The sequence below is a fragment of the Hyperolius riggenbachi genome, chromosome 1 (genome assembly GCF_040937935.1).
Source record: "Hyperolius riggenbachi isolate aHypRig1 chromosome 1, aHypRig1.pri, whole genome shotgun sequence".
NCBI lineage: Eukaryota > Metazoa > Chordata > Amphibia > Anura > Hyperoliidae > Hyperolius > Hyperolius riggenbachi.
The window spans coordinates 433,881,162-433,909,106 of record NC_090646.1 but is presented as its reverse complement, the minus strand read 5'-3'; the positions used below and the strand labels follow the sequence as shown (position 1 = coordinate 433,909,106).

The following is a 27,945-nucleotide window of genomic DNA, read 5'->3' as shown; positions in this document are numbered from 1 at the left end:
ACAGGGGGGTCTTAGGTTTAGGCACTAACAGGGGGGTCTTAGGTTTAGGCACCAACAGGGGGGTCTTAGGTTTAGGCACTAATAGGGGGGTCTAGGGGTTAGGGGTAGGTACAGGGAGGGTTACTTAGGCACCAACAGGGGGGGTCTTAGGTTTAGGCATCAACAGGGGGGTCTAGGGGTTAGGGGTAGGTACAGGGAGGGTTACTTAGTAATTTTTTTTTAAAACGTTATTATACGTTTCACTATTTAAACGAAAGATTAACGTTTTTACAATTGCCGATTTTATGCACATTATTTAATGATTTATAACTTTAAAAAACATTAATTTTAAACGAAATACAGTACAATACATTTTTAAACGTTATCCATGCTTATCGTTAAAAACCCGGCGCCCTTTTTTCCCAGCGCCCCTTTTTAACGTACGCCTGCTTGTAGGCCTCCCATGCCCCCAAGAAATGGGGGGCAGTACTGACAACACTCTGAGCACTGCCACCACTCAGGAGCGCAGAAAATACACCCGAGGGTGGAGCAAAGAACCGCAGATAGCCCACCCCCTGGCTCGGCCATCACCCAGGGGACTGTCAATTTAAGCCCCCCTCCCCAAAAGGAAAGATTCCTACCTTGTAATACATTGCAATCAGCTACAAGAGTATGCAAGACGCATACTTACCTGAGAGTGACATCAACACAGGCTGCCACTCAAGGCTGCCACCGTCCAGGAGAGCCACCTACACCGTCCCCTCCCTTGCACATCACCACCACAAGAAGGAAGAGCTTCTGAACTGCATACAAAAGAAATAAGAGGTTTGTGCTCAGACTAGGTATCACCTCACTTATATACTGGCTAGCAGTTGTTTACTGAGTACTGACTACCGTAATTAAAGTGGCACAACAAATGCATATTGTATCAGCTTGCTGGAATGTGCACTAACTCACTGTAATGCGCTGCCGGAGTGCCATGTGTAGGCCTCCCGCCCCCAAGAAATAGGGGGCAGGACTGACAGCACCCCAAGCACTGCCAGGAGAGCAGTGGGGGGAAGAAAAGAACTGCAGATAGTCCACCCCAGGCTTAGGGGACTATCTAAGTTGCCCCCCAAAGAAAAGATCCCTACCTTTTAGCAAATTGCAACCCCCCCCCCCCTCATGGTGGTGTGGGGAGGCAGGGTGTACTGCAGGAGGCTTCCCCAGTGGTGGCAGTGCCTTGGGGGGCTGCCTGCACTAGCCCCCTCATCATTTGGTGATGTCACTCCCAGGTTATGCATCTTGCATACTCTTGCCGCTGGTTGCAATTCTCTACAAGGTACAAGGTAGGGATCTTTCGTTTGGGGGGGGGGGCTAAGGTGTTACCTGGTCTGAGTGCATACCTCTTTATCCTTTTGTATGCATTTCTTTTCTAGTGGGGGGGGGGGGGAGGAGTCTCTTTTACCACCTTATATTTTCCTAGTGGTTCTGGGTCACCATAAGCTACAGGTGAAACTCGACAAATTAAAATATTGTGTAAATGTATTTCAGTCATTCAAAGGTGGAACCAATATATGAAATACACTCATTACATGCAAAGCAAGATATGTCCGACCTTTATTTGTTATAATTTTGATGATGATTATGGCTTATAGCTTATGAGAACCCCAAAATCAAAATCTCAGACCATTAGAATATTGTGAAAATGTTCAATATTCTAGGCTCAAAGTGATTGTAATCAGCTAATTAATCCAAAAACACCTGCAAAGGGTTCCTATTTCATATATTGGTTTCACCTTTTAAAGGGATACTGTAGGGGGGTCATGGGAAAATGAGTTGAACTTATCCGGGGCTTCTAACGGTCCCCCGCAGACATCCTGTGTTGGCGCAGCCACTCACCGATGCTCCGGCCCCTCCTCCGGTTCACTTCTGGAATTTCAGACTTTAAAGTCTGAAAACCACTGCGCCTGTGTTGCCGTGTCCTCGATCCCGCTGATGTCATCAAAAGCGCACAGCGCAGGCCCAGTATGGTCTGTGTCTGCGCAGTACACTCCTGGTGACATCAGCGGGAGCGAGGACACGGGCGTGCAGGCGCAGTGGTTTTCTGACTTTAAAGTCAGAAATTCCAGAAGTGAACTGGAGGCGGGGCCGGAGCATCGGTGAGTGGCTGCGCCAACACAGGATGTCTGCGAGGGACCATTAGAAGCCCCGGGTAAGTTCAGCTAATTTTCCCCCGACCCCCCTACAGTATCCCTTTAAGTTAAATTTCTGAAATAAATGGACTTTTGCACGATATTCTAATTTTTCAAGATTCACTTGTATCTGGGTTTTCTGTGATTCTCTTTGTAATTCAGTTAGTTTTTGTTGTTTACTGTCTTCAGCAGATCATGAGAATCAGTACTGGATTGTAACATATTTAATCCACTTATAGGGAGGCAGTGATAGCACTAAATGTCACCATGTCATAGAAGTATTATTAGCCATAAGTAATAGTTCAGGAATGTCATAGGTGAAAGTGTCTGTAAAGATGTGAGATGGAAATTTACAAAATGCAGATCAAAATTGGGTTGATGCATAATGTGTATGTTTCCTTTGTTTAACGTTTCAGAACATGTCAAGGTTACTAACCATATTGGGATGGGCAGCAGGTGCAGACAGGTGAGCGAGGGGAGAATTTGCACAACTAAGTATTCTGTCAGAAATGCGACTGTGGTTTTGCATGCACACATTTGTGTACATTGGAATGCAGAACGTGACGTCATCTGGCATTATGTTGTGTGCAGAGCCATCCATGCATGTGAGAATTTGTGCAAATTCACGAAAAGGCCCATATAGTCCAGGGAGAGCTACTACTTCTTTTGCTTTTTTGTTTGTATCCTTATCTGCCTGCGTGTTTATAGACCTTTGCCTCTCTAACTACCTGCTCTGTGGGTGAACATTGCCTGTCTGACTACCCAATATGTTTTAAACTTGTGCTGGCTAATTACCTGATCTGAGACTGAACCCGCTACATCCACAACTATACCAAGCATTCCTGCTCTGTTTGCCTTGATACTCTCTTCCACAGTCCAGAGCACCAGACAGCAAGTTCCGGGGTAGATGTCCTCTTCATGAAGTCTTTGCATACCTCAGTAGATACAGCACCCTAGCATGGTCCCAATTAAGGTTTTGATGCATGGGCTGTCAGCTTGCTGTGCAGGCTGGCATGGAGCAGTGTAGGGACCGGTCTGGGTGAGGGAACTATGAAGTGGGTGGACTGATTTGGGGAAAAATGATGCTGCAGATTTTGTAAACTAATGTCCTTCCTTTTGGAAGCATTAAAGAGGGATTGTAGGCCACAGAATCAAATTCCATTTACCCACTGCACTGTGTTCATTATGCAGCCTCCAATCTAATCAGAAATGTTTCTACTGTAATATTTCTTATCTGTTAGCTTGGCTTTATTTGGTACATTGCCTAGGAGAAGGAAGCTTGTCATCACCCGTCCCACATTCCTGCTCCTCACTGATTGGCTGAGACAGTTCAGTGTGAAGCTAGTGCTGAAATCTGATCTTGCTGTTGCATGTTTACAAAGCAAGCTAGCTATGACACTGCAGATTCTAGGAGAAAAAAAGTTAGGGAGGAAATTACACCAGAATTAGCTTTAGTCAGAGGGAATCAGAATGGAAAATGCCTACAACAGAATTCTCTTTATTTACTAGATAACATTCACTGAAATCAAAACGTGGATAGTACAATACATATGTTATGTAAGTAGAACTAGTAGTTATCTACTTACACTCACCTAAAGGATTATTAGGAACACCATACTAATACGGTGTTTGACCCCCCTTTCGCCTTCAGAACTGCCTTAATTATACGTGGCATTTATTCAACAAGGTGCTGAAAGCATTCTTTAAAAATGTTGGCCCATATTGATAGGATAGCATCTTGCAGTTGATGGAGATTTGTGGGATGCACATCCAGGGCATGAAGCTCCCGTTCCATCACATCCCAAAGATGCTCTATTAGGTTGAGATCTGGTGACTGTGGGAGCCATTTTAGTACAGTGAACTCTTATCCTGCTGGAAGTAGCCATCAGAGGATGGGTACATGGTGGTCATGAAGGGATGGACATGGTCAGAAACAATGTTTAGTTAGCCCGTGGCATTTAAATGATGCCCAATTGGCAATAAGGGGCCTAAAGTGTGCCAAGAAAACATCCCCACTACACCACCACCACCACCAGCCTGCACAGTGGTAACAATGCATGATGGATCCATGTTCTCATTCTGTTTACGCCATATTCTGACTCTATCGAGACTCATCAGACCAGGCAACATTTTTTCAGTCTTCAACTGTCCAATTTTGGTGAGCTCGTGCAAATTGTAGCCTCTTTTTCCTATTTGTAGTGGAGATGAGTGGTATCCGGTGGGGTCTTCTGCTGTTATAGCCCATCCGCCTCAAGGTTGTGCATGTTGTGGCTTCACAAATGCTTTGCTGCATACCTTGATTGTAACGAGTGGTTATTTCAGTCAACGTTGCTCTTCTATCAGCTTGAATCAGTTGGCCCATTCTCCTCTGACCTCTAGCATCAAAAGGCATTTTCGCCTACAGGACTGCCGCATACTCGATGTTTTTACCTTTTCACACCATTCTTTGTAAACCCTTTAACTGGTTGAGCGTGAAAATCCCAGTAATTGAGCAGGTTGTGAAATACTCAGACCGGCCCATCTGGCACTAACAACCATGCCACATTTAACCACTTTACCCCCGGCGGTACGAATTTCTCCGTCCCTTTTTTCCCTCCTAAAAAACCAGGGACGGAGAAATCCGTACCTTCCGCGCTCCCGCCGCTGTCCGCGCTACCGCCGCTCGTGCGCGCGCACCCGCCGCTCGTGCACGCCGCCGCCCGCTTGCCCAGAGATCAATGAATGGGAAAATCCATTCCCGTTCGTTGAACTAAGCCCCCGCAATGATCTGCTGCTTCTTTCAGAAACAGCGCGATCATTGTGAGTCTCCCAGCCTCCTACTGCTTCCTGTAAGCGTCCTTCCGGTCGCTTACAGGTCGCATGTAAACATACTCACTGTGGCCATCTTGTGTCCAAATAGTAAACTACACCCTAATGCATTTTACACATACAAATAAATTGTTTTACATAATAAATTAACTCATTACCTCCCACACTCCCCAATTTTTTTGTAATTTTTAAAAGAAAAAAATATATACAATAAAAAAAAAACAAACATAAATAGTTACCTTAGGGACTGAACTTTTTAAATATTTATGTCAAGAGGGTATAACACTGTTACTTTATAAACTACGGGCTTGCAATTAGGGATGGACGCAAAACTGAAAGAAATGCACCTTTATTTCCAAATAAAATATTGGGGCCAAACATTGTAATAGGGACATAATTTAAATGGTTTTATAATCGGGAATAATGGGCAAATAAATTTCATGGGTTTTAATTACAGTAGCATGCATTATTTAAAAACTATAATGGCCGAAAACTGAAAATAATAATTTTTCCCACATTTTTTCCTATTTTCCCCATTAAAACACATTTAGAATAAAATAATTCTTGGCATAATGTCCCACCTAAAGAAAGCCTAATTGGTGGCGGAAAAAACAAGATATAGTTCATTTCATTGCGATAAGTAATAATAAAGTTATAGACGAATGAATGGACGGAGCGCTGAAAGGTGAAAATTGCTCTGGTGGTCAGGGGGTAAAACCCCTCCGTGGTGAAGTGGTTAAAATTGCTTAACCTTCTTGGCGGTAACGTTCGGGGTAAGCCGCCGGAGGGTGCCGCTCAGGCCCTGCTGGGCCGATTTGTTTAATTTTTTTTTTTTGCTGGACGCAGCTAGCACTTTGCTAGCTGCGCCAGCACCCTGATCGCCGCCGCCGCCGCGCGCCCGATCGCCGCTATACGGTGCGGCGCGTGGCCCCCCCCAGACCCCGTGCGCTGCCTGGCCAATCAGTGCCAGGCAGCGCCGAGGGGTGGCCCGGGACTCCCAATGACGTCATTCCGCCCCGTCGCCATGGCGACGGGGGAAGCCCTCCAGGAAATCCCGTTCTTTGAACGGGATTTCCTGATCGGAGATCGCCGAAGGCGATTGAAGAGGGCGGGGGGATGCCGCTGAGCAGCGGCTATCATGTAGCGAGCCCTGGGCTCGCTACATGATATAGAAAAAAAAAAATTAAAAAAAAACTGCCGCGCTGCCTCCTGGCGTATTTTTTTATACCGCCAGGAGGGTTAAATCACCTTTCTTTCCCATTCTGACATTCAGTTTGGAGTTCATGTGATTGTTTTGACCAGGACCACACCCCTAAATGCATTGAAGCAACTGCCATGTGATTGGTTGATTAGATAATTGCATTAATGAGAAATTGAACAGGTGTTCCTAACAATCCTTTAGGTGAGTGTATATATGTGTTTTTTCCTGGCATAGTATGGCTGACCATGCTGCATTAACAGTTTATGTTGCTGTTTTTGTTGGAGGTTGCTGTGCACATGAATTTGAATGGCAAATTTGGATGTGTCTGTCTCGACTTATTCTTGTTTGAACTTTCTCTGACATTTCTACAATGTTGCAGTTGTTATTTGGTTTAAGGTATACCATGTTACTGGATGAGCAGTAATATGGTCCTGTGATATGAAATGTTCCTTTTGATTGTTTGACACTAGATGACCGGTTTTGTGATTGCAGTTTGCATCTTTACTTTGGTACATTGTTGCTATTGGCCTAGTCAGAGTTTACCAGTTGTTGTCTGAGATAAGATTTGTCGGAAGGTTTGAATCCTTTACTGAGATAAGTTGTTACGCCCTGGTTATTTTCCATGTACTTTCTAGTGCGGTACAGTAGCTACTTACTACTGGCTACATGGCCAGAATTATAAACATCAGAATGAAAGCAATATTAATTCCCAAGAGACAAAAACTTATTCAATACAAATTAAAAACAAGCACTGTACACATATAACACTGGTAGCTACCTACAGCCTAGAAGAACATCTTCAAGTATCTGAAACCCATCATACAGGGGCGGCACCAGGGGGGTGCTTGGGGGTGCTCGAGCACCCCCTAGAATTGTCCAAGCACCCCCAAAGCACCCCCTGGAGTGAACTGACTTCAGGCGTCTAAAAGACGCCAAGTCAGTTCACACAGCGGCAGCCCGGAGCAGCAGGCAGGGCTACGGTAAGATGGCCGCCCGAAGCCCTGTTCTGCAGACTCGAAAAGTCTGCAGTGCATGGCTTTGGGCGGCCATTTTCCCGTAGCCCTGCTCTCGGCATGCAGGCAGGAAGTCTCGTGACGTCGGGAAGGAAGAGGATCGTGGGCGCGCGGGCGCTGCGCGCCACAAGGAGGTCGGGACAGGAGGTCGGGAAAGAAGGTCTTCTGGCTGTAGGTGAGTAAATGGGTTTTTCTTTTTCAGGTGGTGCTGATTGTGCATATTGGGGTCATTTCTGCTACGGATTGTGCTTATTGGAGTCATTTCTTCTGCTACGGATTGTGCATATTGGGGTCATTTCTGCTACGGATTGTGCATATTGGGGTCATTTCTGCTACGGATTGTGCATATTGGGGTCATTTCTGCTACGGATTGTGCATATTGGGGTCATTTCTGCTACGGATTGTTATTGATAGGATAGCATCTTGCAGTTGATGGAGATTTGTGGGATGCACATCCAGGGCATGAAGCTCCCGTTCCATCACATCCCAAAGATGCTCTATTAGGTTGAGATCTGGTGACTGTGGGAGCCATTTTAGTACAGTGAACTCTTATCCTGCTGGAAGTAGCCATCAGAGGATGGGTACATGGTGGTCATGAAGGGATGGACATGGTCAGAAACAATGTTTAGTTAGCCCGTGGCATTTAAATGATGCCCAATTGGCAATAAGGGGCCTAAAGTGTGCCAAGAAAACATCCCCACTACACCACCACCACCACCACCAGCCTGCACAGTGGTAACAATGCATGATGGATCCATGTTCTCATTCTGTTTACGCCATATTCTGACTCTATCGAGACTCATCAGACCAGGCAACATTTTTTCAGTCTTCAACTGTCCAATTTTGGTGAGCTCGTGCAAATTGTAGCCTCTTTTTCCTATTTGTAGTGGAGATGAGTGGTATCCGGTGGGGTCTTCTGCTGTTATAGCCCATCCGCCTCAAGGTTGTGCATGTTGTGGCTTCACAAATGCTTTGCTGCATACCTTGATTGTAACGAGTGGTTATTTCAGTCAACGTTGCTCTTCTATCAGCTTGAATCAGTTGGCCCATTCTCCTCTGACCTCTAGCATCAAAAGGCATTTTCGCCTACAGGACTGCCGCATACTCGATGTTTTTACCTTTTCACACCATTCTTTGTAAACCCTTTAACTGGTTGAGCGTGAAAATCCCAGTAATTGAGCAGGTTGTGAAATACTCAGACCGGCCCATCTGGCACTAACAACCATGCCACATTTAACCACTTTACCCCCGGCGGTACGAATTTCTCCGTCCCTTTTTTCCCTCCTAAAAAACCAGGGACGGAGAAATCCGTACCTTCCGCGCTCCCGCCGCTGTCCGCGCTACCGCCGCTCGTGCGCGCGCACCCGCCGCTCGTGCACGCCGCCGCCCGCTTGCCCAGAGATCAATGAATGGGAAAATCCATTCCCGTTCGTTGAACTAAGCCCCCGCAATGATCTGCTGCTTCTTTCAGAAACAGCGCGATCATTGTGAGTCTCCCAGCCTCCTACTGCTTCCTGTAAGCGTCCTTCCGGTCGCTTACAGGTCGCATGTAAACATACTCACTGTGGCCATCTTGTGTCCAAATAGTAAACTACACCCTAATGCATTTTACACATACAAATAAATTGTTTTACATAATAAATTAACTCATTACCTCCCACACTCCCCAATTTTTTTGTAATTTTTAAAAGAAAAAAATATATACAATAAAAAAAACAAAACATAAATAGTTACCTTAGGGACTGAACTTTTTAAATATTTATGTCAAGAGGGTATAACACTGTTACTTTATAAACTACGGGCTTGCAATTAGGGATGGACGCAAAACTGAAAGAAATGCACCTTTATTTCCAAATAAAATATTGGGGCCAAACATTGTAATAGGGACATAATTTAAATGGTTTTATAATCGGGAATAATGGGCAAATAAATGTCATGGGTTTTAATTACAGTAGCATGCATTATTTAAAAACTATAATGGCCGAAAACTGAAAATAATAATTTTTCCCACATTTTTTCCTATTTTCCCCATTAAAACACATTTAGAATAAAATAATTCTTGGCATAATGTCCCACCTAAAGAAAGCCTAATTGGTGGCGGAAAAAACAAGATATAGTTCATTTCATTGCGATAAGTAATAATAAAGTTATAGACGAATGAATGGACGGAGCGCTGAAAGGTGAAAATTGCTCTGGTGGTCAGGGGGTAAAACCCCTCAGTGGTGAAGTGGTTAAAATTGCTTAACCTTCTTGGCGGTAACGTTCGGGGTAAGCCGCCGGAGGGTGCCGCTCAGGCCCTGCTGGGCCGATTTGTTTAATTTTTTTTTTTTGCTGGACGCAGCTAGCACTTTGCTAGCTGCGCCAGCACCCTGATCGCCGCCGCCGCCGCGCGCCCGATCGCCGCTATACGGTGCGGCGCGTGGCCCCCCCCCCCCCCAGACCCCGTGCGCTGCCTGGCCAATCAGTGCCAGGCAGCGCCGAGGGGTGGCCCGGGACTCCCAATGACGTCATTCCGCCCCGTCGCCATGGCGACGGGGGAAGCCCTCCAGGAAATCCCGTTCTTTGAACGGGATTTCCTGATCGGAGATCGCCGAAGGCGATTGAAGAGGGCGGGGGGATGCCGCTGAGCAGCGGCTATCATGTAGCGAGCCCTGGGCTCGCTACATGATATAGAAAAAAAAAAATTAAAAAAAAACTGCCGCGCTGCCTCCTGGCGTATTTTTTTATACCGCCAGGAGGGTTAAATCACCTTTCTTTCCCATTCTGACATTCAGTTTGGAGTTCATGTGATTGTTTTGACCAGGACCACACCCCTAAATGCATTGAAGCAACTGCCATGTGATTGGTTGATTAGATAATTGCATTAATGAGAAATTGAACAGGTGTTCCTAACAATCCTTTAGGTGAGTGTATATATGTGTTTTTTCCTGGCATAGTATGGCTGACCATGCTGCATTAACAGTTTATGTTGCTGTTTTTGTTGGAGGTTGCTGTGCACATGAATTTGAATGGCAAATTTGGATGTGTCTGTCTCGACTTATTCTTGTTTGAACTTTCTCTGACATTTCTACAATGTTGCAGTTGTTATTTGGTTTAAGGTATACCATGTTACTGGATGAGCAGTAATATGGTCCTGTGATATGAAATGTTCCTTTTGATTGTTTGACACTAGATGACCGGTTTTGTGATTGCAGTTTGCATCTTTACTTTGGTACATTGTTGCTATTGGCCTAGTCAGAGTTTACCAGTTGTTGTCTGAGATAAGATTTGTCGGAAGGTTTGAATCCTTTACTGAGATAAGTTGTTACGCCCTGGTTATTTTCCATGTACTTTCTAGTGCGGTACAGTAGCTACTTACTACTGGCTACATGGCCAGAATTATAAACATCAGAATGAAAGCAATATTAATTCCCAAGAGACAAAAACTTATTCAATACAAATTAAAAACAAGCACTGTACACATATAACACTGGTAGCTACCTACAGCCTAGAAGAACATCTTCAAGTATCTGAAACCCATCATACAGGGGCGGCGCCAGGGGGGTGCTTGGGGGTGCTCGAGCACCCCCTAGAATTGTCCAAGCACCCCCAAAGCACCCCCTGGAGTGAACTGACTTCAGGCGTCTAAAAGACGCCAAGTCAGTTCACACAGCGGCAGCCCGGAGCAGCAGGCAGGGCTACGGTAAGATGGCCGCCCGAAGCCCTGTTCTGCAGACTCGAAAAGTCTGCAGTGCATGGCTTTGGGCGGCCATTTTCCCGTAGCCCTGCTCTCAGCATGCAGGCAGGAAGTCTCGTGACGTCGGGAAGGAAGAGGATCGTGGGCGCGCGGGCGCTGCGCGCCACAAGGAGGTCGGGACAGGAGGTCGGGAAAGAAGGTCTTCTGGCTGTAGGTGAGTAAATGGGTTTTTCTTTTTCAGGTGGTGCTGATTGTGCATATTGGGGTCATTTCTGCTACGGATTGTGCATATTGGGGTCATTTCTGCTACGGATTGTGCATATTGGGGTCATTTCTGCTACGGATTGTGCATATTGGGGTCATTTCTGCTACGGATTGTTATTGATAGGATAGCATCTTGCAGTTGATGGAGATTTGTGGGATGCACATCCAGGGCATGAAGCTCCCGTTCCATCACATCCCAAAGATGCTCTATTAGGTTGAGATCTGGTGACTGTGGGAGCCATTTTAGTACAGTGAACTCTTATCCTGCTGGAAGTAGCCATCAGAGGATGGGTACATGGTGGTCATGAAGGGATGGACATGGTCAGAAACAATGTTTAGTTAGCCCGTGGCATTTAAATGATGCCCAATTGGCAATAAGGGGCCTAAAGTGTGCCAAGAAAACATCCCCACTACACCACCACCACCACCAGCCTGCACAGTGGTAACAATGCATGATGGATCCATGTTCTCATTCTGTTTACGCCATATTCTGACTCTATCGAGACTCATCAGACCAGGCAACATTTTTTCAGTCTTCAACTGTCCAATTTTGGTGAGCTCGTGCAAATTGTAGCCTCTTTTTCCTATTTGTAGTGGAGATGAGTGGTATCCGGTGGGGTCTTCTGCTGTTATAGCCCATCCGCCTCAAGGTTGTGCATGTTGTGGCTTCACAAATGCTTTGCTGCATACCTTGATTGTAACGAGTGGTTATTTCAGTCAACGTTGCTCTTCTATCAGCTTGAATCAGTTGGCCCATTCTCCTCTGACCTCTAGCATCAAAAGGCATTTTCGCCTACAGGACTGCCGCATACTCGATGTTTTTACCTTTTCACACCATTCTTTGTAAACCCTTTAACTGGTTGTGCGTGAAAATCCCAGTAATTGAGCAGGTTGTGAAATACTCAGACCGGCCCATCTGGCACTAACAACCATGCCACATTTAACCACTTTACCCCCGGCGGTACGAATTTCTCCGTCCCTTTTTTCCCTCCTAAAAAAACAGGGACGGAGAAATCCGTACCTTCCGCGCTCCCGCCGCTGTCCGCGCTACCGCCGCTCGTGCGCGCGCACCCGCCGCTCGTGCACGCCGCCGCCCGCTTGCCCAGAGATCAATGAACGGGAAAATCCATTCCCGTTCGTTGAACTAAGCCCCCGCAATGATCTGCTGCTTCTTTCAGAAACAGCGCGATCATTGTGAGTCTCCCAGCCTCCTACTGCTTCCTGTAAGCGTCCTTCCGGTCACTTACAGGTCGCATGTAAACATACTCACTGTGGCCATCTTGTGTCCAAATAGTAAACTACACCCTAATGCATTTTACACATACAAATAAATTGTTTTACATAATAAATTAACTCATTACCTCCCACACTCCCCAATTTTTTTGTAATTTTTAAAAGAAAAAAATATATACAATAAAAAAAAAAAAAACATAAATAGTTACCTTAGGGACTGAACTTTTTAAATATTTATGTCAAGAGGGTATAACACTGTTACTTTATAAACTACGGGCTTGTAATTAGGGATGGACGCAAAACTGAAAAAAATGCACCTTTATTTCCAAATAAAATATTGGGGCCAAACATTGTAATAGGGACATAATTTAAATGGTTTTATAATCGGGAATAATGGGCAAATAAATTTCATGGGTTTTAATTACAGTAGCATGCATTATTTTAAAAACTATAATGGCCGAAAACTGAAAATAATAATTTTTTCCCACATTTTTTCCTATTTTCCCCATTAAAACACATTTAGAATAAAATAATTCTTGGCATAATGTCCGACCTAAAGAAAGCCTAATTGGTGGCAGAAAAAACAAGATATAGTTCATTTCATTGCGATAAGTAATAATAAAGTTATAGACGAATGAATGGACGGAGCGCTGAAAGGTGAAAATTGCTCTGGTGGTCAGGGGGTAAAACCCCTCAGTGGTGAAGTGGTTAAAATTGCTTAAATCACCTTTCTTTCCCATTCTGACATTCAGTTTGGAGTTCATGTGATTGTTTTGACCAGGACCACACCCCTAAATGCATTGAAGCAACTGCCATGTGATTGGTTGATTAGATAATTGCATTAATGAGAAATTGAACAGGTGTTCCTAACAATCCTTTAGGTGAGTGTATATATGTGTTTTTTCCTGGCATAGTATGGCTGACCATGCTGCATTAACAGTTTATGTTGCTGTTTTTGTTGGAGGTTGCTGTGCACATGAATTTGAATGGCAAATTTGGATGTGTCTGTCTCGACTTATTCTTGTTTGAACTTTCTCTGACATTTCTACAATGTTGCAGTTGTTATTTGGTTTAAGGTATACCATGTTACTGGATGAGCAGTAATATGGTCCTGTGATATGAAATGTTCCTTTTGATTGTTTGACACTAGATGACCGGTTTTGTGATTGCAGTTTGCATCTTTACTTTGGTACATTGTTGCTATTGGCCTAGTCAGAGTTTACCAGTTGTTGTCTGAGATAAGATTTGTCGGAAGGTTTGAATCCTTTACTGAGATAAGTTGTTACGCCCTGGTTATTTTCCATGTACTTTCTAGTGCGGTACAGTAGCTACTTACTACTGGCTACATGGCCAGAATTATAAACATCAGAATGAAAGCAATATTAATTCCCAAGAGACAAAAACTTATTCAATACAAATTAAAAACAAGCACTGTACACCTATAACACTGGTAGCTACCTACAGCCTAGAAGAACATCTTCAAGTATCTGAAACCCATCATAACATCTCAAAGTTTTTTAGAGACTCGAATCTGCCTCATTAACCTCCCTGCCACCATTGTATGAATTTCATATAATAAATGTATTCTATATGCAAGTCCTTGAAGTAATATGTGTGTGTCTGTCTTTTAGGCAATACATTACACTAAGTGGAAAAATATGGTCTTTGTTTTCCATTTCATCCTCTCTTGTATGATGGGGTAAGTTTTATATGAATTTGCAGTTTCTATTCTTTGTTTATTGCGCATATAGTGAAGCTGCCTTAATTCTAAAGTATAGTACTTGGTAATGTTTAAAGTTGTGTAATTTCATAGTTGCCATGCTTTGCAGAGACTACTGTGCAATTTCCAAATCTGTTATGACATACTATTTGGACATACTTGGAAATATTCAAAGCAAAGAAAATGTAGCACATTACCAAAGTAGTGAACTTTTTATCTCTGTGTAAAGGAGCAATAGTAGTAATAATAAGTACCGTACCTCTCGTAGACTACTTTCATCACACTGGAAGATTCTCACCTTTGAAGTCTGAACCTGCAATGAAAATGCCATTAGGAATGTGTTAATTCAAGTAAGGTTTTCACTTCTATTTAAAGACCAACTGTATCGAGAGGGATATGGAGGCTGCTATATGTATTTCCTTTTAAGCAATACCAGTTGCCTGGCTAACTTGCTGATCATCTGCCTCTAATACTTTTAGCCATAGACCCTGTACAAGCATTCAGCAGATCAGATGTTTCTGACTTTATTGTCAGATCTAACAAGATTAGTCACGTGCTTGTTTCTGGTGTCATTCAAACACTGCTGCAGCCAAATAGATGATCAGGGCTGTCAGGCAACTGGTATTGCTTAAAAGGAAATAAATATGGCAGCCTCCATATTCTTCTCACTTTAGTTGTCCTTTAAATACTTGAGCAGCCCTTTCTCCCCTATCCATGGTATTTAGTTTGCAATAGACCTCATTAGAAGTCATTTGAAGAGCAGGTAGCATGACTATTTGTTGTTCTGGTTTTTAATAACTAATCCCAGATGTGGCGTCATTTATTTATTTTTGTATTTATATAGCGCCGACATATTACGCAGCGCTGTACAGAGTATATTGTCTTGTCACTAACTGTCCCTCAGAGGGGCTCACAATCTAGTCCCTACCATAGTCATATGTATGTATCGTGTAGTGCATGTATGGTCTAGGGCCAATTTTTTGGGGGGAAGCCAATTCACTTATCTGTATGTTTTTGGGGTGTGGGAGGAAACCGGAGTGCCCGGAGGAAACCCACACAGACACGGGGAGAACATACAAACTCCTTGCAGATGTTGCCCTGGCTGGGATTCGAACCGGGAACCCAGCGCTTGCAAGGCGAGAGCTCTAACCACTATGCCCGTGCTGATTGATGTATTAATGTTTTATGGAAGAGATACAGAATTATATCTCTTTCCAACCTAGACCACATACATAACAGAGAGAATATGACCAAATCTAGAAGTTGCAGACTAACAACCACCTAAAGGACACTCCACCAATAAACCAATTTTACCCATCCCTTATACATTGCATGCATAGTATGTTTACTGCATTGCATTTGTTAACATTTCATTTTTCTCGTATAGCTGTAACTTTCCATTTGCTATAGCAGGCTGAAAGAGGATTAGGAAAACAGCATTGAACTTACAGTGTCTCGAAGTGGGAGCTTCCTTGGGGTCTCCTCGTCATGATTATAATATGATGACCAGCTTGGTCCTCCTGTGGTCTGTCCAGTTCAGTTCAGTGCCACGTCTGTTGACTGAACTCCCATTCTGCTGGCAATACCTACTTGAGTCAGCTGATGAATCTGGGAGGGGCCAGAAGTGTGTCATGACTTACAATGGCTTATGCACTAAAGTTCGGTTAGGAGGTGGTAATCTGTGGAGAAATAACTGTTGGCTGCTAGAGATGGCCCGAACCTCCGATTTTTGGTTAATGAACCTCCCGCGAAAGTTTGGTTCACGCGAACTTTCGCGAACCACAATAGACTTCAATGGGGAGGCAAACTCTGAAAACTAGAAACATTTATGCTAGCCACAAAGGTGGTGTAAAAGATGTTTCAAGGGGTCTAACACCTGGAGGGGGGCATGGCAGAGTGGGATACACGCCAAAAGTCCCGGGGAAAAATCTGGATTGGACGCAAAGCAGCGTTTTAAGGGCAGAAATCACATTGAATGCTAAATTGCACGACTAAAGTGCTTTTAAACATCTTGCATGTGTTGTATACATCAATCAGGGAGTTTAATTAGAGTACTGCTTCACACTGACACACCAAACTCACTGTGTAACGCACCGCAAACAGCTGTTTGCGTAGTGACGGCCGTGCTGGACTGGTGCGCACCGTGGCGAGATTGCTCTTCCTCACTCAGTGATGTCAGGTAATGTCTGACTGCCTTATCAACTTTCGATGGTTCTTTCTCTACCATTTTTACAGCTTTCATCTATTTTTTTAAATACTTGTTCTTTTTGCTGTTCAGTACCTGCAACGAGAATCTTTTATGGAGGGCAAGTCTGCCATTGCGAGTGACCACGGGTAATGGCCGGGGAATCCTGGTTCGATTCCGGTCCGGAGTGGGAGCCTAAGAAACGGCTACCACCACCACACATCCAAGGAAGGCAGCAGGCACGCTGTGGGCAAAGGAGCAGGAACGGCTACCACACATCCAAGGAAGGCAGCAGGCATGGCATGCACGTCCCGAGGTAGTGACCAAAAACAATGTGCACCTGTTACACACAGACAGGTAGTGGACAGGCACAGTGACACTGCGTGCGCTCACATAGGTAGGTGGGTGCACTGAACAACAGGTAGGTAGGTATATGCTGTGATGGATATTACAATGTGCACGTGTCACACACAGACAGGTAGCGGACAGGCACAATGACACTGCGTGCGCTCAACTCACGTAGGTGGGTGCACTGTGAACAACAGGTAGGTAGGTATATGCAGTAATGGGTAATACAATGTGCACCTGTCACACACAGACAGGTAGCAGTCAGCGGGCAGGCAAAGTGACACTGTGTGCCCTCATGTAGGTAGGAGGGTGCACTGTGAACAAAAGGTAGGTAGGTAGGTATATGCAGTAATGGGTATTACAGTGTGCACCTGTCACACACAGACAGGTAGCGGACAGGCACAGTGACACTGCATGCACTCAGCTCACGTAGGTAGGTGGGTGCACTGTGAACAACAGGTAGGTAGCAATATGCAGTAATGGGTATTACAATGTGCACCTGTCACACACACAGTCACTGAATGTGGTGGGCCTGGCAGTGGCACATACAGTATGAATTATCAAGGCTGTCTATGCAACACAAGTGTCAGACACACAGAAAAAAAATAGATCACAAGAACAAGATTAGCTCTCAAAAGAGCTGTTGTGGGGTGCTTTTTTAGCAATAAGAATCAGCAAGGAGCAAGCTAACAAGCCTACAAGAGCCTAACTAACTTTTCCCTATGAGAGTCTGCGGCAGCTATCCCTTCACTAATTACTGCAGGCACACAAGTGAGTCCACTGCCTGACGCTGCCTGCCTTTTATTAGACCCTAATGGTGCATTATGGGAGAGACCTGAACTTCCGGAAAAGTTTGCGTTCACTGGCGAACGCGAACCACCGGGAACCGTTCGCCGACTAACCATTCGGGCCATCTCTATTGGCTGCCACAAATTACTATAAGCTTGAATTATTGTTGAAGTGTGCGATTTGTCTTATATGCCAGCAAATTAAAGCTCCCTCCCCCAATGGTTTCAATGCTTGTTATAAAATGCAGCTTTCAGAGCTTATCAGCAATTCAGCATAGTTGCTTTCCAAGGTTCTAAGGCCCGGTTCACATTAGCGTTCCCTGTCCGGATTCGCCGGGCCGGATCCGGACCGTATACTGTACAAACGGAACGTACGTTCTGCATAGCAATGCAAAGTCTATGCAGACGTTCACATGTGTCCGTTCCGTACAGTACGGAGCCGGACCGGATCCGGACTTCGGACACTTTTCCAACATGCGCTATTTTTTGGGTCCGGATCTCCGGCCCACGCACCCTGACCGGTGCTGGACCTGAGCCTGAAAGCACCATCCGGAACACAGAAACCAATGGGAAACGGAAGGCACAGAACACACTGCCTACAAACACCTGACGTTCTACCCCACTTCCTATGCGTATCCAACCGGCCATTTCGGATGAGGACACATGGGCCAAGCATGTCTGGAGTGGAGCAGCAGTGACAGACGTGCCGGAGCTGTTTGGCAGAATGTCGGAGGTGGATGTGAGGCCTACAGCGGAGGAACCTGATTCTACAGCACGGTGGCGTAGTGGTTAGCGCTCTCGCCTTGCAGCGCTGGGTCCCTGGTTCGAATCCCAGCCAGGGCACTATCTGCAAAGAGTTTGTATGTTCTCTCCGTGTCTGCGTGGGTTTCCTCCGGGCACTCCGGTTTCCTCCCACATTCCAAAAACATACAGATAAGTTAATTGGCTCCCCCTAAAAATTAGCCCTAGACTACAATATAGACATATGGCAATGGTAGGGATTAGATTGTGAGCTCCTTTGAGGGACAGTTAGTGACAAGACTGTATATATGCACTGTACAGCGCTGCGTAATATGTCGGCGCTATATAAATACTAAATAATAATAATAATAATAATAATACAGGTGCACCTTCTGCTGACCCCAACATTTTTTTATTTTAATTTCGCTACTTTTTGCCCACGGATCCGGATGGCAGCCTGATGCATGCCTGATGCAAACGGACCGGATCCGGATCAGGTCCTGATCCGATCAGGATCCGGTCCGTTTGCATGGCAAAACGCAAGTGTGAACTAAGTGTGTTGTGTGGGTAATGCTATGGACACACGATGTACAGCAATTTTACAGATTTACTGTCAGATTGTTTATTTCCAACATGTCTGATCTGATTTCCAAACTATTTTTCAAAAGATTTTTTATAGAAGTGAACAGACAATTGATCGAAAAATTGATAGGAAATCAGTTCAGACGTGATGGACATAATCAATATGATAGTAAATCTGTCAGAAAATTGCATCGTGTGTACCTAGCATAATACAGCAGGTTTTCTTCTGAAGAAACAGGTTGTTGGGTTTTGTTTTTTTTTATAAAACACCTGACAGTTATTTAGGGTATCGACATATGAGCCATTCAAATAACACATATAATATATAATTTTTGAAACCACAAATTTTTCTTATAGGCAATTGACTCACTGCATTGTATTTTACCTGTGATGCTGTTATTTTTCATTGCACACGTTTGGTCCACCTTGCTGCCACTAGTGATGGGCGAACAGTGTTCGCCACTGTTCGGGTTCTGCAGAACATCACCCTGTTCGGGTGATGTTCGAGTTCGGCCGAACACCTGACGGTGCTCGGCCAAACCGTTCGGCCACATGGCCGAACTAAGAGCGCATGGCCGAACGTTCCCCGAACGTTCGGCTAGCGCTGTGATTGGCCGAACGGGTCACGTGGTTCGGGCCCGAACGCGCTCTGATTGGCCGAACGGTCACGTGGTTCGGGTAAATAAATACCCGAACCACGTCATATCTCCGCCATTTCTCTGTGGGTTTAGCTTTGGGTAGGCAGGCAGGGTAGTTCGCTCTCCAGCCACGCTAGCCAGGGTCCCCCCCAGTCATTGTGTGTCGCTGCTGGGAACAGTAGTACACCGCTCGCTCAGCCACACTATATAGCATTCTGTTTACTGCCACTCTGTGTACCTCGCTCAGCCACACTATATAGCATTCTGTTTACTGTTCTGTGTCTGCTGGGAATAGTAGTACACCGCTCGCTCAGCCACACTATATAGCATTCTGTTCACTGTTCTGTGTCTGCTGGGAATAGTGGTACACCGCTCGCTCAGCCACACTATATAGCATTCTGTTTACTGTTCTGTGTCTGCTGGGAATAGTGGTACACCGCTCGTTCAGCCACACTATATAGCATTCTGTTTACTGTTCTGTGTCTGCTGGGAATAGTGGTACACCGCTCGCTCACCCACACTATATAGCATTGTGTTTACTGTTCTGTGTCTGCTGGGAATAGTAGTACACCGCTCGCTCAGCCACACTATATAGCATTGTGTGTACTGCCACTCTGTGTACACGGCTCAGCCTGACTATATAGCATTGTGTGTACTGCCACTGTGCACCTCGCTCAGCCACGCTATATATAGCATTGTGTTTACTGCCACTCTGTGTACACCGCTCAGCCAGACTACATAGCATTGTGTGTACTGCCACTCTGTGTACACCGCTCAGCCAGACTCTATAGCATTGTGTGTACTGCCACTCTGTGTACACCGCTCAGCCAGACTATATAGCATTGTGTGTACTGCCACTCTGTGTACACCGCTCAGCCAGACTATATACCATTGTTTACTGACACTCTGTGTACACCGCTCAGCCAGACTATATACCATTGTTTACTGACACTCTGTGTACACCGCTCAGCCAGACTATATACCATTGTTTACTGACACTCTGTGTACACCGCTCAGCCAGACTATATACCATTGTTTACTGACACTCGGTGTACACCGCTCAGCCAGACTATATACCATTGTTTACTGACACTCTGTGTACACCGCTCAGCCAGACTATATACCATTGTTTACTGACACTCTGTGTACACCGCTCAGCCAGACTATATACCATTGTTTACTGACACTCTGTGTACACCGCTCAGCCAGACTATATACCATTGTTTACTGCCACTCTGTGTACATGGCTCAGCCAGACTATATAGCATTGTGTGTACTGCCACTCTGTGTACACCGCTCAGCCAGACTATATAGCATTGTTCACTGCCACTCTGTGTACACGGCTCAGCCAGACTATATAGCATTGCGTACTCTGCCAGTCAGTGTGTATATTGCTGGGATCAGTAATACTCCACTCACCGTCAACCACTATATGAGCTCACCATGAGTTCCTCAGAGACCTCCGCTGTGAGCAGCACTCCCAACAACAGCAACAGCCAACGCCCCACGCAAGCTATAACATCCACCCCAGCAGCCAGTGGTCAGCAGCAGCCCTCCCCGGAGGAGAACGTTGTGTCCATCGGTCCGGCGCCAGAGCGATTAATGAGGGCTGCCATTGAGGGGATGATGGGGCCTGATGTGGAGGAGGAGGTCGGGCTCAGGCCAGCATCCCAAGTTAATGTTGAGGACGATGAGGGGTCTGTGACTGTGTCTGGGGATGTTGGGGTGGCAGAGGTGGTGGGTGGGTCAGACTCAGGAGAAGAGTTGTATGATGAGGATGATGATCGGGACCATCTGTATGTGCCTCAGAGTCCGACCCCGGAAAACATGTTGTATCGTGTGTTTAGGTACTAAAATCTGCGTTCCCAGTAGTGTTGGGCGAACAGTGTTCGCCACTGTTCGGGTGCTGCAGAACATCACCCCGTTCGGGGTGACTATATAGCAGACTATATAGCATTGTGTTTACTGCCACTCTGTGTACACGGCTCAGCCACACTATATAGCATTGTGTTTACTGCCACTCTTTGTCTGCTGGGAACAGTAGTACACCGCTCACCCGCCACTGTATAGCATTGTGCTCTGTGTCGCTGCTGGCAATAGTGGTACACCGCTCACCCACCACTGTATAGCATTTCTGTACTGCCACTGTACTGCTGCCAGTCAGCGTGTACTGTAAGGATAAGTGAAATGAGGAAGAAATCCGGTGAAAGAGGGAGGGGCAAGGGAAGAGGTGTTTCCCCTGACGGTTGTGCTGGGGAGCTGTACTCCACGGCGGCGGCCCCCCACAATGACATATGACGAGTTTGAGGAGATGGAAGAGGAGGGTATGGACAATGTGGACATAGACCCAGATTTTGTTTGTGAACGAGAACATCGCCGTCGTAGCAGCAGCACAGATGAGTCTGTTGAAGAACCCACTGCTGCACGAGTTCGCCTTGTGCCACAAGGTAGGCGGCGCGCAATTTCAGGCACCACAAGCGTGGAAGTTCAAGTGAGAGGCAAAAGAGGCGCAAACAGAAATCGCCAGCAAGGCAGGTGCTCCAAATTCTGGGCTTTCTTTGAAGACTGCACTGAGGATGTTACCATGGCGATTTGCAAGGTGTGCAAGACCCGCCTGAGCAGGGGGAAAAGTATTAACAACCTCTCCACCACCAGCATGAGCCGCCACATGCTATCCAAACATCCCACTCTGTGGGCAAACGCGGCAGGACAGGGTACCACCAGCAACACTGCCTCCCTTGGGTTCACCAGACTCACCACCAGACCCGCCTCAGCAGCAGCAGTAGCCCAGCCATTGCGTGGTTCAAAACATTCCAAAAAATCAGATGACGCTGACACTGTCACTTTCCGGAGTAGTGCTCTTGAGGTCTCCCAGTGTTCATCAAACACAACAACCAACAGCCCTTCGTTGTGCAGCCCTACGGTTCAGTTGTCTGTCTCGGAGATGTTTGAGCGCAAGAGGAAATTGCCAGCAAATGACCCCCGGGCCGTGGCAGTAAGAGCCAGCATAGCCAAGCTTCTGGCCTGCGAAATGCTGCCATATCGAGTGGTGGAGACAAACAGCTTCAAGGGCATGATGTCAGTGGCCATCCCACGTTACGTGGTTCCCAGCCGCTACCACTTTGCGCGCTCTGCAGTGCCTGAGTTGCATGAGCACGTGGTCAGCAAAATAACCCGAAGCTTGAAGAATGCCGTTGCCTGCAAGGTTCACGTATCCGCCTCTCCACAGAAAATGCAGACCGTCTGACTCAAATTAAAATGAATCAATCCTGGATTGGAAATGACTACGCAACACTCCAGGACCCCAACCAAGTAACATGACCAATGAACATCTGGGATGGTTTAGCGTTTCCGGTCCCTGTTTATTGAACCTCTCATCTGTATTACATTTATGACTGCATGGCGGCAAAAAGCATTGCTGCTATATCCGCACGCTTTTTGTCCTCATGCAAGGCCTGGGTTGTTGTGTCTCAAAAAGCATGGCCTTCTCCTCCTGCGCCTGCTCCTGTTCCATCACGTGTGCTGCTGCTGCTGGGTTAGCGTTTCCGGTCCCTGTTTATGGAACCTCTCATCTGTATTACATTTATGACTGCATGGCGGCAAAAAGCATTGCTATATCCGCACGCTTTTTGTCCTCATGCAAGGCCTGGGTTGCGTCTCAAAAAGCGTGGCCTTCTCCTCCTGCGCCTCCTCCTGTTCCATCACGTGTGCTCTGTGCTGCTGCTGCTGCTGGGTTAGCGTTACCGGTCCCTGTTTATTGAACCTCTCATCTGTATTACATTTATGACTGCATGGCGGCAAAAAGCATTGCTATATCCGCACGCTTCTTGTCCTCATGCAAGGCCTGGGTTGTTGTGTCTCAAAGCGTAGCCTTCTCCTCCTGCGCCTCCTCCTGTTCCATCATGTGTGCTCTGTGCTGCTGCTGCTGCTGCTGGGTTAGCGTTACCGGTCCCTGTTTATTGAACCTCTTATCTTTATTACATTTATGACTGCATGGCGGTAAAAAGCATGCTATCTGCACGCTTCTTGTCCTCATGCAAGGCCTGGGTTGTTGTGTCTCAAAGCGTGGCCTTCTCCTCCTGCGCCTCCTCCTGTTCCGTCACGTGTGCTCTGTGCTGCTGCTGCTGCTGGGTTAGCGTTACCGGTCCCTGTTTATTGAGCCTCTTCTCTTTATTACATTTATGACTGCATGGCGGCAAAAAGCATTGCTGCTATATCCGCACGCTTCTTGTCCTCATGCAAGGCCTGGGTTGTTGTGTCTCAAAAAGCGTGGCCTTCTCCTCCTGCGCCTCCTCCTGTTCCATCACGTGTGCTGCTGCTGCTGCTGGGTTAGCGTTACCGGTCCCTGTTTATTGAACCTCTTATCTTTATTACATTTATGACTGCATGGCGGTAAAAAGCATGCTATCCGCACGCTTCTTGTCCTCATGCAAGGCCTGGGTTGTTGTGTCTCAAAAAGCGTGGCCTTCTCCTCCTGCGCCTCCTCCTGTTCCATCACGTGTGCTGCTGCTGCTGCTGGGTTAGCGTTACCGGTCCCTGTTTATGGAACCTCTTCTCTTTATTACATTTATGACTGCCTGGCGGTAAAAACCATGTTACCTGTGCAAAGAAACATGACATTTTCAGCATTTAAAAGACAATTTTTCCTTTGAAACTTTACAATCAATTTTCTCAAAAACTATAAGCTCTTTTTGCTAAATTTTTTTCCCTCTTGTACCCACTCCCAAGGTGCACATACCCTGTAAATTTGGGGTATGTAGCATGTAAGGAGGCTTTACAAAGCACAAAAGTTCGGGTCCCCATTGACTTCCATTATGTTCGGAGTTCGGGTCGAACACCCGAACATCGCGGCCATGTTCGGCCTGTTCGGCCCGAACCCGAACATCTAGATGTTCGCCCAACACTAGCTGCCACCTAGCTGGGCTCATTATTGTTTGTTACTCATTTTGTATTTGGTCACTGCTTTCTCTTGGGACTTATTATTCTCATTGTCTTGCATGAAATATTTTTGAGGCCCTTTGGAGGGATCATTTTTGACTTAGGTGTTATTTATTTATTGTATTCCTATTTATACTGTGATTCTCAATTAGCCTGCCTGCCACCTATTTTGGTGTTTTCATTGTTTTTAATGTTATGCGGAATCATTGTTCAATAAAGTTATATTTGTTTACTTCCGTACAAATTTGGTCAGTGTGGTGCTGCCTTAGGGGGTCTGATTTTTCTTTTTTAATTGGATTAGTTCATAACTAGGTACCCTTAGCACATTCTGCCACCAAGTATTTAATTAATTAATTTATTTTGACATGGTGCTGGTCTCCAATGTTATGTTGCCTTCATGTAAGTCTATGGTGCCAGAGACTTTTTAAAAAGTTTTCGCTTCCTCACAATTCGTATTTCCGCCAAAGGAAGTGAGCGCTGGAGCACTTCCTGCTTGTCTTACAGCCAGAAAGGGGATTACAACGTTATAACAAGGAAATCCCCAAATACCTTTTTTAGTGTTGCGGTGCTATGCAATCATCTATTTGCATTGCACCAGCACCGCAGGTCGGCAGTGTGAAACAGGCCTAAAAGTTTGTCCTAGAATGTGATGTGAGGTGTGGGTGGCATAAGGGATTGCAGCACTGGTTCGATTCCTAGTTCTCCCTGTGTCTGTGTGGGTTTCCTCTAGGCACTCCAATTTCCTCTCATATCCAAAAACATACACATACGGTAAGTCAATTGGCTTCCCTGTAAATTGGCCCTAGACTACGATGGACATATGACTCTACGGTAGGGATTAGATTGCGAGGTCCTATGAAGGACTATATACTCTGGAAAATGGTGTGAAAGATGTCAGTGATATGTAAATATTAAATAATAATGAATTATTCTGATTAGTTTGTAAAATGCTTCAGAAAATGTCAGCACTATAACAATGCATAATGATACTATAAATGGACAATAATAATAATTAAAAATAATAATAATAACAGTAGGTGGCTAGCAGACATTTGATTTAGGCCTTGTTTCCAGCTGCGCGATTTTACCGCGTTTTGGAAACCATGTGGCGCACGTATTTGGAGAGTGGAGGAAGCTTGGAGCAAGCAGAGGCCATGGACAGGTAATGTATAGCATTTACATAAAAGGTTTGCACACCCTAATTTAGACAAGAGCACTAATTCAATCAGTGAAATCAATGGGTGCTGAGTCTGTAAACCGGGCCCATACACAGCCCTAAAGTACCATAATATATACAAAAATGACTCGCACTCCAGCCAAAGCGTAAATGCAAAAAGTTTGTATTCAATTTTAACATATCAAGAAGGATCGCAGATAATAGCCTGCTTAGCAAACATCACAGAAAGTGAACATTACATCAGTACATCACAAGGAGTCAATTGTAAATAAGAGCAGACATGTATATGCATTGTTCAGACAGCAAACATTGTTAAGGCAGCAAACAAAGTGATGAGCAGTCGGAAGGAGCATATTGTCTATACTCTTTGAGGAAGGTTTCGAAACAGTGACAGGAGTCTTTGTATTGCTAATCATGTTGCCACCTCATTTGTATGGCTCATTACTTTGTTTGCTGCCTTAACAATGTTTGCTGTCTGAACAATGCATATACAAATCAAATCAAATATAGCTTTATTGGCATGACCAAGCTTCAATACAGGCATTGCCAAAGCAGGGGGAATGAGGGACATGGGATGGGGTGGGGGTGCAGTGAGTTAGCAGTTCGTGGACATTTGGGGGGGGGGGGGAGTTTCCAGTTCATTTATGCTCCTCTCAGTCTGTGGCATGCTGTGACACAGTGTGCAGCGATTGTCACTGTGGATTTCTCTTCTCCTAGTAGAATGCAGTGTTTTCTCTCATCCTCTAATGTGTGAAAGTCTGGAAATAGTCCCATCAGTTTCTTAAAGAAGGTTTCCCTGGTATCAGTATATTTGGGGCAGTGCAGCAGGAAGTGATTTTCGTCCTCAAGGGTCTTCTGCTCAGTGTTGTGTAACGATTGTGGAACTTTCTCCGTGAGCAGCGCACAACACGTGCGCTGATACGGCGGAAATCCTCCACAACACGTGCGCTGATACGGCGGAAATCCTCCACATATAATTGCAGGCACCCAGCAAAAGGTGCTACGCACCCGTAGAGGGAAATTCCTGTCGGCAGATGGCGCTGGGGAGTGCAGAGGAACCAATCCTCTGTACCTCCACAAATGCTAGACAGGAATTGTACGAAGCGCAGAACGCAATCGCAAGAGAGGCGATTGCGAATGAGAACGAGCAAAGGGACAGGTTGTATGTGTGTGTGTGCCAATCTAGTCGCCACCCCGCGACAGCGCACACACAACAGCAGATACGAAACAGAAACGCAACCGCAAGAAAGGCGATTGTCAAAAGTGACACAAGGCAGATCAGAACAGAATACGAGGATAGCAAAGGCACAGCAAATCATACAATGAGGAGATACGGAAAATAACAAACGCTAACTGAACACGAACACCGCACTCATTCGCAACAGTGCACGCGTTCATGCGCGGTCTCCACGTGATAAGCACAATAGAGACAAGCACGCCTAACTAACCATCGACAGACAAACATGAAACAGAGGACGCGAGCGCTTGTTTAACGGTTACCTCACCGAGCCTCCAGCAAGCGTTCGTAGCAGACAAGACAGACACACGAAAACAGGGACAAGCGAGAGATAGGATCCACAGCACTAGCGAAAAGTGGCTAGCGCGATCCAGGAAGACAGAACAGAAGGATCCACAGCACTAGTGAAAGTGACTAGCACGATCCAGGTACAGAGTAGCAGAACAGAAGGATCCACAGCACTAGCGGAAAGTGGCTAGCGCGATCCAAGGAGACAGAACAGAAGGATCTACAGCGCTAGCGCAAGATGCCAGCGCGATCCAAGTGAGACAGATCAGAAGAGATAGCTGGTAGCAACCGCTGCACCAGCTATACTCCAAGAACAGAGATCAGAACCACTTCCTGTCGACCACCGCTGGGACAGGACAATAGCAACAGAACAAACAAACAGATAAGAAATCCTAACTGCACTAAGGAAACCTGCCTAGTGCAGTTTTCCAGGAATTACTCTAAGCTGATCTTCAAACAGAGAGTAAGGCTGACACTCTCCAGAGTGTTTCACAGGAAGACTCCTTTCCAGAGTCCTGCAGCATGCAAACCTAAACAATGGTCAAAAAGCTGCCTGCCTGCACAGGCAGCTGAGCAGATCATTACATGTTGGCATTGTCTCTCCTCCCTGGGTTTGTATGTCTGTCTGTGTCTCCCAGACTCTATTTCGAGATTGTGAGTACTCAGTCTGTAGATGCTCAGGATTTTCCTCTCTTGAAGGTTTTGGAGCTTTTCCAGGTATGGGGCTATTTTATATTCACTTTGTAGAGACTGGTATATGGTTAGCTTTTGTGACTGTTTTATTTCATTCCTCCATTTATCTACATAGTCCTCTTTGCTCTTGGCTGTGGTGTGCTTTATTTGGGCTCTTGATGGGACTTGTGGATCTGAGTTTGGAGGGACCAGAGAGTTGACAACTTCTTTCAGGGCACATGGCTTTTCTTGGTCTTCATTGTGCAGCATGGCTTTGTAGTGG

At 45.7% G+C, this 27,945-nt stretch overlaps 1 protein-coding gene across 1 annotated transcript in view; it reads left to right on the top strand.

The window, feature by feature from the left end:
* Positions 1–27,945, top strand: part of LOC137518971 (nucleotide sugar transporter SLC35D2-like) — a 144,462-nt gene that overhangs the window by 70,071 nt on the left and 46,446 nt on the right. Inside the window, exon 9 of the mRNA XM_068237485.1 lies at positions 13,980–14,047. Coding sequence (XP_068093586.1) covers positions 13,980–14,047 — 68 coding nt within the window. The remainder of the gene's footprint in view (positions 1–13,979; positions 14,048–27,945) is intronic.